This window comes from Sinocyclocheilus rhinocerous, unplaced genomic scaffold (assembly GCF_001515625.1).
Source record: "Sinocyclocheilus rhinocerous isolate Xijiao unplaced genomic scaffold, SAMN03320098_v1.1 scaffold771, whole genome shotgun sequence".
Classification (NCBI taxonomy): domain Eukaryota; kingdom Metazoa; phylum Chordata; class Actinopteri; order Cypriniformes; family Cyprinidae; genus Sinocyclocheilus; species Sinocyclocheilus rhinocerous.
In genome coordinates this window covers 129,207-141,919 of record NW_015640450.1, presented here as the reverse complement: position 1 = coordinate 141,919, position 12,713 = coordinate 129,207, and the positions used below count along the sequence as shown (strand labels likewise).

Here is a 12,713-nt window from a genome sequence, read left to right as displayed (position 1 = left end):
GCTGTTTTGTGTTTTTTTTTCTGGGCCTATTGCTCAACTTGGCAAAAGGGAGTGTTGTGAGAAATGTAAATCCGTTTGAGAGCCAAAATAGTGTTAATGCCAACTCAACACCCAACCAAAAACAGCAGTTTATTGGCAGTCAGAATTTTCTGATGTAATGACAGGCGATCACAACAGTGTGCTTATACACATTCTCATATTCACATTATACACATACTCTTATACACATAAATGTTTTTTATGTGTATAAGAGTATGTGTATAATGTTTAATTGTATTGAAACAGTTAGGGTCAGTTTGACCTGCAAACGTCATAAAAATGATTGATTATAATAATATATAATATTAAAATAATATATTAAGTAATATATAATACAGTAAAAAATACAGTGTATTGTCCCAGTTTTTTAATTAATAGATAATAACAGGCACGTTTTTAATAATATTTTGACCACTGAACTAAGAAATGTTCCTGGTTTCCATTTCAGAAATCTGGTCACCTTATGTGACGCTGAGAATGAATGCAAAGCATAGCAGCGTATTGTACATTTCGGGCAGCAATCAGGGGTAAAACTCGAGCCATACTTCTAAAAGACACTTATGGATATGAGTAGAACAGACAGTTGGCTCTGCTGTCATTGTACAAACGTTTTGCAGCTCAGGTGTGTGGATTTCCTAGCACTCTCTCTGTTCACATCTTGCTGAAATGTGTTAATGATTTCTGTGACTGAAGGTTTGCAGGGACTTGGGCGGCTCTGCATGCCGTCACGTACTCCAGACGGAGCTGCTTAACTGCGGTCTGGAGCAGCCCAGCGGAATGCCCTGGCACTGGGAGCTCTGCTCTACATAAAGAAGGGCTCTGCAGAGGGGAGGGGAAAACCAGCTCTGCTCAGATGGTTTCGGGAGAGTCTGAGTCCTGGAAGAGCCTCTAATGAAAGCAGTGCACCACTTTGATTCTTTGGTTTAATAGAGCCAGATCTGTGCTGTGGTGGCAGTCACCCCATAGGGTTTAAAAGAGTCAACATGTATTTACTTTAATATACATTCTTAGATATATTGTACATAATCCATCAGAGCACATTATTTCAAAGAAAAAAAAAATATTTTCTTTCATAATCTTTTAGAATTTGTCTCAATCTTTCATGAAATGCAAATAACTTGACCCGTCTCTGAAATGAGGTTCCTTTTTGGCTGACTTCACCTAGGATGACCACATATGATAAAAAAAAAAATTTGAGAGACCTGCTTCCTTAAATATAAAGGTAACTATATTTTCATGAATTAATACCATTTACTGTATATTAAAAAAGCATGATATAAAATTTTTTTTCAAAGTTAAATTGGCTTTTTTCTAAAATATAAAGGCAACTATACATTTTAATGTATTAGCATTTATAAGGCATATTAAAATGTGGGATGTAAAATAATTGTTTCCAAAGAAAATTTGACTTTTTTATATTGTATAGCCAAAACGAGATTAATGTATTATCTAAAAGATAATTGTATTTTGTTTAAAAAATTTCTTTTACATCTTTGTTCTTCCCATTAGAGGTATTAGATGTAACCTCAAGCATATATATTAGATTTAGATTTAGTCATTTTTGGGCAGGTCATTCCACCAGGAGGGAACAGTTAATGAAAAAGTCTGTGAAAGTGATTTTGTGCCTCTTTGAGATGGCACAATTATACGCCGTTCACTTGCAGAACGCAAGCTTCTAGAGGGCACATAACTCTGAAGTAATGAATTTAGTCTTCATGATAAATAGTAATAATAGTTAATAAATGAATAACTGTAATAATCTTATTTTGAACACTTAATCAATGTAAGTTTCATTCTTTAAAATTAGCTCTGACCTCATAATTTTTCATCAAAATGTCATAACTGGATCTTCTGATAAATGGACAGACTTCTCTCTGGTGACTTCTCTCTATGCTGGACTTAAAGCAGCACTATGTAACTTTTGGCGCTCTAGCGGTTAATATACAGAACTGCACACATCCCGCGGAAGAACATTCCAACCGGAGCTACGGCGATTCACGCAGGTAAGGTGACAAGACAACCAAGACTTATTTTTTAGAAAACAGTTAATTTTATCTTAAAATGTTTTTACACTCAGTATGACAATGTGCTTGCACAGTACTTACAGTGGAGTGGGGCAAGACTCCTATTTGTACATAAAAAAAGATCCAAAGTCTTTCTACAGAGAAAGCAAGGGAAAAAGAAACAACACCCTCACCTTTAAAACCCAACCCAACATACGGAGCCATGATGTAGGCACACCAGAGCCGTGCCGACGGGACGGAGGACTTGGGCCTAGTCGTATCCTTCTAATTCCGTTTTTCCGGTCTGGTATAATTAGACCTATTTACACAAGACAACGTGGACCCCCACAGTCAAGTCTCTGCAAATGGTCTCAAAAACTAACTCTCAATATATTCACATATAAAGCAATATAATACATGTTTGGAAATTTAATGCAGGTTAATAAGGTGGGGTGAGAGCTGATTAACGGCCAGAGCTTATGGGATAGTAAACCTGATCAATCCTTACATGATGGCCACAAAAATAAGCTACAAACTGCCTGGAGGGCTTCACATTTGCCTTCGCGACATGAATAAAAACATGTTAATGTAAAAACAGTGTGAAAGACCTCGATAAAATATCATTGCTACATAACCTTCCACCCAGTCGAGAGGAGAAACAAGACCAGGGCAAATGGGGTTAGATCACAGACCTGCACACTTCTATTTTGTAGTCTAAAATCCATAAAAACAATGCTGAGCTGGGCGACCCCATGGCCAGTGTGTCCAACATGACTAGTTCTGTGGGTAGTTTATCTGAGATATAATCCTTAGCGTCTGTATTTCTCCTTCCTTCTTTCTCGACTACTATCAGCGAGGGATTGGACCTTTAGCAGAGCAGGCAAGCTAACAAAAGCCCTTGGTAACAACTACAGTAATGGAGTGGGGTGGCAAGGGAAAAGGATTTTAATGGTCCACTTATTCTTTTTTCTCCCCATCTAGAACAGAGTTTAAGATGATCCTCTTCGCTCAAGTGATGACACTTGCCTTAGAGATAATTTTGAGAAGACTAAAAAGATCTTGGAAAGAATCTGTGTAGCACCCTTGGTTTGCGTCTTCCGCGCTTCATACCGCAGCAGTTTATCTCATCATAAAAGCGTCCCCTGTGCGGGACAGCTCAGGCAACGCCCCCTCCTAGAGCAGCATTTAGGACATGGTTAGATGGTCAGTGGAACAAAACAACAGGACTCGAGCTCGAGCTGCCCTGTTCTGACACACCAAAACTGTTCAGGCCAGAGGTGTTCAGTTGGAAAGAGCTGCCAGGAGGTTCCTGGGTTTGCTTCAGGCTAGTTAGTCCAGCTCTGTGTCTTCCTTGGGCCGGTACACAGTGCCAAACTTCTGCATGTACTTCTTGATGTACTCCTTGGTCTTGTGTTTGACGTTCTCATTGCATTCAAGATCTTCAGGATTCTTGCAAGACTTCAGTTCCTTGTTCATCACCCCATGAGTCAGCTGTGAGCAGATAGACACACACACACACACACACACACACGCACACCAAAGGTTTAAAGATGCAGCAACGATGACATCATAACAAAAGACTTCAGTGACAATGCATTTCAAAAACAAAGATTTCTCCAGTTTAAAGGGATACATATAATGCAAAGTGGATTGAACCAAGACCCCATCTTACATTTTTTTTCTTTTCGATAATCCATTTCACTTGGATGTACATCACAATACAGAAGAAAAGATCTGTCTCTACTCCCGTTATATAGTTTTAATAAACATGAAAGAAAAAAAGAAAAAAAACTGTGTGACCCAAAGATGTCTATCTACATGCATATGGATGTAAGTGCTTTAACAGCCTTATCTATATATCTGAGCATTCACCAAGATTATCTAAAACAATAACATAAGAACGTTCCTTGTCCATTTTTAAAAAAGCATAAAGGCATACACGATACCTACCTTTCTAGCGAGATGTTTGAAGTCTTCTGTGTTACTGATACGGCCCAGCTTGCAGTCTGGTTTGCGGTACGGATTAAGGCATTGCACAATAAACTGTGACATCTGAAAAGATAAGCAGGAGAAATTGAGAAGTTAGACGAGTCGGACACACACCGCTAATTATTTGGTAAAAAACCCAAGAGAATCTAAAGCTCACCTCCTTGCGGAAGACTTCTTTGCTTTTTTTGGCCAGCTCACTGGACGTGTCAGCCTCGGCGGTCTTTGTAGAGAACTGTGCAAAGGGGTCAAACAAAAAAACCCAACGCATGAAAATACATACTGTGAATATTGACAGTTTATTTGACGTATTACTCATGTAAGATTATATAATCTAGAGATTGTTTAAACATTCTTTTCCAAAATATACTTGGGAGTCTAAATTCTACAATGAACAACATTAAACACTGCAACTCCCAGAGTCCCCTTAGGCAGCCGATATGACATGAATGAGACATGTTGAATCAATGCCAAGACTGTCAATACTGATTGTCCCATGGTCCCAGAAAGAAACCCAAAGGCCAAACCAGTGCACGTCAGAGGAAATGCTAACATACTGACAACAGACAATAAAACCCTTTGGTAACGAAATCTGTTAAAAGTTTAATATTCAAGATATTTTGAAGTCTAAAACGAGAAGAAAAGAGATTCTGCACAGTTCGACTTCCAAACGAGAAACCACACATAAATGAATGCAGTTGCAACAGCTGGGTTTGATTAGCATCAAAGAGAGCCAGAGAAAACACCAGCAAAACCCTGAGAGAGAGAATGAGGCAGAGAAAGAAAGAAAGAAACGCAGAGTGGGTGATGGGGGAGAGACGACGGCAGTGAACGACAGATCAAGATGGTTATTAAAACAATGTTTACTGTAACTTGCTTTTGACCATGTTTCGATTCGGATTGGCCCGGTCAGACCTCTTGTATATTTGCATCAGATGATGCATCTTAAAAACCAATGCCTTTTAAACACTGAGGCAAATTTAAGTGGTCTAAGTGTTTTCCTCCGAACTTCAAATAGCTTTTCTCTATGTGGATGAGCCCCAGCTGTGAACCATTCCATCGTAGATGCCTGGAACAACATCTTCAATTATCCAGAGAGGCTGGGACAGTCTCAGGCCCTACATGTGTGTACCAAAGTGAACTCTAGAATAGAGACTGTTAAAAGTACCAGTGCTTTGATACTTGACCAGTACTAAATCAATCAAAAACATTAAAAACAAAAACAGTTTTTTCACACTATTTGGTACTTAATACTGTCTGAAAGGCAGCCGCTTCAAACGCTCACGTGTATGTGTTTGTGTGCTGCAAAGATCACTTGTCATGGTAATTTTGCTGCGTGCAAGAACGGTTAAGTGCACGTCTTAGTCAAAATATCTGTCTTGGTAAGGTATTCATGTAAATACAGCTGGTTTGTGTAATAGAAAACAGGTCTATAACAGCGATATTATCAAGAAAAAAAAACACCTAAAAAAGCCCACTGCTTTATCTAATTCATTTCTTTGTTTCGTACTACTGACAGTTTGTTTTCTTTATTTGGCTTTTTGCCTTTATTCAGGGTATCTGCGGAGTTTTTAAAACAAACTTAAGACTTTAAAGTGCCCCTATTATGCCATTTTTAAGGTTGCCAATATTGTTTTATGAGTCTCCTAAAACAGGTTTACATGCATGCAAGGTCAAAAAACAGATTAGTTTTCTCAAAAAATAGATTTAATTTTACCTAATTTCTAAATGATTTGTAAACGACTCGTTTAGGCGATTGCGAGCCGACTCTTTTTTTGATCGACAATAACTTTATGTATCGTGCACTGTCGGCTTCACAACTTTGCAGATAGTTTATGTTCACATACAGCTACATGACACACTGCATGAAAGGTAATATTCGAAAAGGCATTAATAGGGGCACTTTAAGACCTTCACAAATAAAATGAATACTGTATGTCTAAATGGAACAAACCCATCTAATCTTAAAATAAATCTATTACATATGAATTAGAGGTTGACCGACATTGGGTTTAACTGATACGATAATGTGTGTAAAGAAAAGCAATAAAGAGATCATTGTGCCGATACTACCAAAATCTACATACTGAATGTCTCATGTAACATTCTTAGTCTTTCCATGCTGTAACTTTGTTAATATTTATATGAATAAAATAAATACTGAGCATTCATTCTACACATTAGTATCATTTCACATTGTGAACGTAAGAGGGGGAAAAAAAGTCTCAAAAACATTAAGAAATGTTTTTGTGTGACCTTTTCTCCACTCCTCTTTTGACCTTTTTCTGTTACTGTACCTTTAAGATTTTTATATTCAAATGACCTCTGTTAACTTATTTGCATGTAAAATGAGTAACAAATATCCCACAAAGTTACTGGTCTAAGGTGTAATCGTGGGCAGGCATATGTTAATATGTTTAAGGTGGTGCCATCAACTGAATTATCCGTTTTTGCTTTGATTTTCATAAATGGTCTGGGTGGGCCAGGGTTGAAGTTGTGTATTAAGAAGTACAACTACTACAGTACTTCAATGTTCAGGTTGATAAAAGTCCTATGATATTCCCCTAAGCATAATGAATCGTTTAATACCTTTGAAGGATTTTCATCGTATGTGGGCGTCCCGAGGTCCATCTCAGCCTCGTGTTCTACACTGGCTTCCTCTGTAGTCCCATCCCAGCTGGGAGGATCCCACTGTGTTTGCCTGAAAGAGAAAGCGCATTTCATCATGTGCTCAGTGAAGCCATTACAATAGGACAAAGGCAGACATGGTTTGGCGGGAATATCTTCATCATTAGATCAATCCATGGTGATGTCATCAAGCTTAATTGATTAAAAAAGGAGGTTTAATTCTTGCCCCCTCCTTCTGTTTTAATGATATACAGATTGCTTGCTTAATAAGGACCATTCATACCTGGTGATGATGTGATAGTAATAGATTCTGCCCTCTGGGTCTCGCGCCACTTTCCAACTGGGAGGCAGGATAATGGTTTTAGGTTTGGGAGGGGAAGGGGGTGGCAGATCAACGATGCTGTTGGGTACGATCATTTCCTGTGGTGAATCACAGTTCAGGAGAGGTTAGTCAGCATGTTTAGGGTTACTGGAACCATGTTGTCTATAAAATACTAATTACAAGCAGTCTAGCAGGGACTTTATACTACAGTTAAGGCCATGTGACCATATTAATTATGCCAATTAATAACATAGCTTATAATGCTGCGTTAGATTTATGTGCATCACACTGAATCAAACCTGAAACAGTTGTGCCTTACAACCTTATTACATTTCGAAAACACTCAGAAAATTCCTGTCTTTCTACTAGGTTTGCGCATGAGTAAAGGACCAATCACACCAACCAGGGGCGCCATGAAGAGTTTTAAGGGAGGTATGCAAGACCCTTTGCAAGGTATGCAAGAAAATTTGAGCCCCCTTCTTCCAGATGAATGTGTTTTTTCTTTTGACGCTTAAGAAATTGAAAGAAACTATATATAAATTGTCCGACAGTTTATCAGAATTCTCGAGTCCGACAGGAGCCAGAGTCTTTTTTTTTCTCTCTCTCTTCCCCATTGCACAGCTGCTGTTGCAGCCATTAAAATAGTTTTGTTTTTAATGGCAAAGTGGTTATATTTCTTTTCATTTCTTTAAGTTAATTGAGAAATATGTTTGGAACATTTTTTGTTTGTTAAATTCAAGTTTTTGTTTTTTTCAAATAACGACTAAGCGGCCAGCGGCAGACAGTGAGTTGATCACGTTTGATCAATTTAGCCTTCTCAAATCAACACGACTTGCCTAAAATAAAATCTATAAAACACTTCAAGCATATCACAATGTTAGTTTAAACGTTTAACCTAAAAATGTGCGCTATTAGGCGCATATCCAATTGTTTGTGCGGAGAGTGGAAGCTAAAGCGCGCTCTGCAGGACATTGAGGGGCTGGCGTGATTACTTGCATTTTTTTCTTAACAACAGAAACAACTTAACGCTGTAATTTTTGCTCATAAGAGTAATACATCATTTGGAACTGTAAAGGGTCTACTTTTATTTGTGTGCACTCATAATATCTACAAAATGTTGTGCTTTTTTAAAATAAAGAAAACAAACAGGATGCGCTTTTCTGCCGTCTCGGTCTTGAACGAATAATAAAATCAATTTCTTTACAGCCCCCTAGATGGTGGTGTTGAGTTTTTTTCTGGTGAGGTCAGCTGGGTCACCTTCTGTATGCAGTAAGTTAGTAAAATAAAGATGGCTAACATTTTGCATTCTACCTATGATAAAACTGTGCTAGATGTTAAGTAGATATAAAATATGTATATTAGGTATTGAAATATTACCAATATACCAAATATCTGACTCCTGCAGCTCGTGTTGGATGCAGGGTTGTCAAGTCCGTGGTTTTTTTTTTCCCCGATGGAATTGGGCTACTTTTAAACTGTTGCCATGGCTTGATTTTTCCCCATGGGATAAAGGTTTGAAATGTTGCATAAATTACATTTGACTGAAATGCTTGTATTGAAACATTTTGCATTCTACCTATGATAAAACTGTGCTAGATGTTAAGTAGATATAAAATATGTATATTAGGTATTGAAATATTACCAATATACCAAATTTGATATTTGAGATTGCGCTACTTTGGGCACTTTCGGCATTACTTTAACCACCAACCAACCACACCCCAAACCCCCGCACCCACTGTCCTCTTTATGGAAAACCAATATATGGTCACCCTAATTTAATTAAGGTGGACTTTATTAGACTGTAATTCAAAGAATTGAGTTTGCCAGGTGCATACAACATTTATGAGGTTATGAGGTTTTCATGAAAGTGTTGGTCAGTTTGTCTGCTTGACAATCCCATTTTGCACTGCAGCAATAAAATTGAAGTGAGATAAACAAACTGAGAAATGTTTATTTTTAGTTAAAACAGATGTTGCCAAAGTTTTCCTTTGGGGACATAATTTGAATTTGGAAAAAGATAATAAATTACAATATATCGCAATATATTTAAAATCGCAATAATATTGTATCGTGACACAAGTATCGCGATAATATCGTATCGTGAGGCCTCTGGTGATTCCCACCCCTTCTATTTTAAAACGAAATAATTCAAATCGAAAACAAAAACTCTTTCATTACGTAATCTGTAAAGATGCACTTCTCTCTTAAGGTGCATCCAGTGAGGAGAGGGCGAGTCAGGATGGTCAACTTCATCTTTGCAACACTGATAATTAAAATATCTCCTTACCATTTCCCCCAGACACATTCATGGTAATTTTGCCGGGGCTTTGCGGCAAGCTTTAACCTATTGCGTGCGCTTGAACGCGGAATAGGTTAGCCTAAATATTAAAGGCTCATTATGGTTTAGAATTTAAGTAATTAATCTCTGGTCAGGAGCAGCCCTAGTTTTAATCCAGTCCTCCTTTTTTTCTAAAATCTTCCAGCTGTGCTGAAGGCACGCTCGCTGCTGCTGCCGGGGACACTCAGTCCTCCTTTTTTTCTAAAATCTTCCAGCTGTGCTGAAGGCACGCTCGCTGCTGCTGGCGGGGACACTAAACACCGTCCGAGTCTTGACAGTCGCGGTAGAATGGTCTCGTGTTGTTTCCACCAGCATGGCAAATCTTTTTCATCACCATAATTGAAAGATTACGAAAAAAAAAAAAAAAAATAAAAAAAAATGAGAAGCCTAAAACAGGCACAATGCCCGCCCGTGTCTGAGATATGACGTGAAAAAAGCCCGGCCCTAGGGGCGTAAGTCAGGGCCCATCGGGCTCGGGCAGAAATGCAGAGCTCTAGATATCAGAGACGCGGCTGTCTGAGTAACAACACACTGAATAAAGTTGCTACTCGTGTATCCTTGTGCTTGAATGCGTTAAAATCGCTTGACTGTTCAAATTGGCAAGGTGCATTTGTCCGTTAAAGCGCAAGACGATGCGCTTAAAAAAAAAAAAAATTTTCCAAAGTCGCGATTTGGGCCCCGTAATGGCGCCAACACACGATAAGTGCGGTTGTGTGTACAGTTATGTCATCTGCCACTTTAAACGCCTGCAATCTTTCTTCTGATTGGCTGTCAATGTTTTTATCATTCATAAGATGAAAAAAAAAATAAAAAAATCTGAAAGTGATTCCAAAGCTATAGTGTCGTTATCATTATAGATGTGGTGAGGACTCTGCGATTCTTTTACATTTAGAATGATTTTTAAAACTATATCTTTATCGTTATAGTTATCGTGTGTTGTTGCAAACAGGCCTTAATCAATTTTTAATCTTTTTTATTGATTGATTGATTCATTCATTCTTCAATAGAAATGCACAGCTTGTTAAAAATAGCTTATTTTGTTTTTGGTGATAAAACGTGGGGGAAAAAATTTTGTACACCCTTTAAAAAAATTAAATTAAAATAAATAAATATGACTAATCGATTATGTGCATATTCATAGTCCCAGCATTTCTTTATGAACAATTACTAAGCAGAAGGAATGCTCAAAAAAAAAAAAAAAAAAAAGATGGTGAGAGACCGAGTAACAGCACCCTCATCTGGTGAAAGGCCTGAGTTACATACCTGTTGAACTGTCTGAGATGTGACAATGGTGGTGACTGTGCCTCCCTGCTGCACAACCACACCCTGCTGATGACCCGTGTACACCTGCTGCCCATGTAGGTAACTGGCAGCTGGCTCAGTGTATGTCTGCACACAAATACAGGCATAATGCTTAGCAGCCATCATTATACTACTTCAGCATTAAGTGTTCACTCGAGGGGACTAAAAAAAAAAAAGTATGTAGGATGGGAACTTTTTATCCATTGGATTTTGAGATGTGGGCGTTGCACTTGGAAATTAAGGCTGAATGAGAGTCAATTGTAAGAAAGGGGCAAGGTTTAAGATAGGGGTGCTCCTATTGATTGGCTACTGATTGCTATCGGCCGATAATCGCTTTGAGAGGTTTGATCGGCGGTCTCTATAAAGGCCGATCTCAAGCTGACGACGTGCCTACTGTGAGAGGTTTGGCATGATATGCAGTGGCACCGTCTTTAATTATAATGCTGAAGGTGAGGTACAATTCATATTTCTTTATTAAATAACTTAAAGAAATTAGAAAACTTTCTGTGAGACGTAATTTCACAAACAGTGTGAGTGAATCACTTTCCCTCTCAAAATGCAAATGACTTCAAATCACCACATCGAGTCTGCACTATAAGCGAGCTGCACAGTTAACACAGGAATTGTCACTTGCACAATCGGGCAGTGTCGCATCGGCACTAAAGTTTATCATTTGCATTTCTATTTAAGTCTTGCCAGTGTTTAAAGTGGTGGTTGATCAGCTTTTTTTGAAGGCTTGATTGTGTTTATGGGGGGGAAGTGTAACGTGTTCATGCTTCGTAAAAATACATAATTTTCACATATTTTACCTTTATTCTACACCGCTTTTTCCATTCTCGTCAAAATGTCTGTTGAGTTCCTGGTTCTATGAAGCCCCTCCCTCAGAAATACGCAATCTAGCTCAGATTGGTTAGCTGGCCCAGTGTGCTGTGAATCGCTAACCGCCTAGTGCACATTGTCCGGAAATATCACGCCCCCATACCATTACAGGTAGTTGCATGTTCCAGGGGGCAAGGTTTATGTAAACATCAGGGTTAGTGATGTCACAAACCCGGAAAGACACACGTTGTGGTCCCTACCAGCCTTTTTTTGTAGTCCTTAAACAGCGATTTCTTTAAAAGAAAATATCTCCCTTTGCATTGAATTTTGAGCGTCATAACTTTGCAGACATTGTTTATGCTCTAATAGCAGCATTACACCGTAACTAAAGTTAAAAAAGAGAAATCATAATCAACCACCCCTTTAAACCATTCAGCACTAGCATGCTCTTCTAGAGACGGTGCGTTCATGCGCACTCAAAGCACACACACATAAGGCCGCCTCACATACAGCTCATGAAATCAGGCTTGTGCTGTGTGTAAGCTATTGTGCAACAATTGCCCCATTGTAAAAACAAAAATGCACTGCATGATCAAACATTTAGGTCAGATAATTATATATTTTTGAAAAATGTCTAAAAAATGCCCCCTCCTCCACCCCTCAAATTAAAATAAATCCCCCACAAGAGTCACCTAAGAGGAGAATGCACCACCCCCACCCCCATTTTCAAAAATGAAATTTAGGCCCTGAATAAATGTCTGTAAAAATCCTGATTGGAGAATCACTATAAATAATTCTACATGATAAAAAAGGCTTCATAAAGATCGATATCTATTAGGCTTGCCGCGATAGACGGTGCTGACGGTGATACCGGTGTTAAGCCGCAACACCGGTTACGTCACTTGCCCACCGCGTCACCGATCCCCACTGTCGTTTTGATTTTTTATAGTAATAAAAATCATTTAGTTCAGTAAAAGAACAGACACTACAATTAAAAATTGAACGCGGCTGCTCAATGCAGCGTGCCGAACGACAGTAGCATCACAGATCAGATTTAAATTCTCCAGTGAGGAGAGTGAGTCGAGCTGACTGTCAAGAAGAGTGAGGTGAGGTGAGACAGACAAGACGATAGCGGATGATTTAGTTTCGAAACTAGATGCAAAAGCGCCTGTTTGGCAATATTTTGGATTTTGAAAAGCCTGTTGACTTTTGCCGTTTATCTAAGGTGATTTTGGAAGTTTTTTTAAACATTAGTTTCTTATTTAATTGGTTC

General features: G+C 38.5%; 1 protein-coding gene across 2 annotated transcripts in view; it reads right to left on the bottom strand.

Annotated features, from left to right (window-relative positions):
* Positions 1-2,052: 2,052 nt before the first annotated feature.
* The window catches only part of LOC107752833 (histone-lysine N-methyltransferase SETD2-like), a 30,845-nt gene continuing 20,184 nt past the window's right edge, over positions 2,053-12,713 (bottom strand). For both annotated transcript variants that reach the window (XM_016568897.1, XM_016568898.1), the window contains 6 exons: positions 10,583-10,708; positions 6,940-7,076; positions 6,618-6,729; positions 4,189-4,263; positions 3,993-4,094; positions 2,053-3,533 (listed from right to left, as the gene is read on the bottom strand). In XM_016568897.1, coding sequence (XP_016424383.1) covers positions 3,372-3,533; positions 3,993-4,094; positions 4,189-4,263; positions 6,618-6,729; positions 6,940-7,076; positions 10,583-10,708 — 714 coding nt within the window. In that variant the 3' untranslated portion in view covers positions 2,053-3,371. The remainder of the gene's footprint in view (positions 3,534-3,992; positions 4,095-4,188; positions 4,264-6,617; positions 6,730-6,939; positions 7,077-10,582; positions 10,709-12,713) is intronic.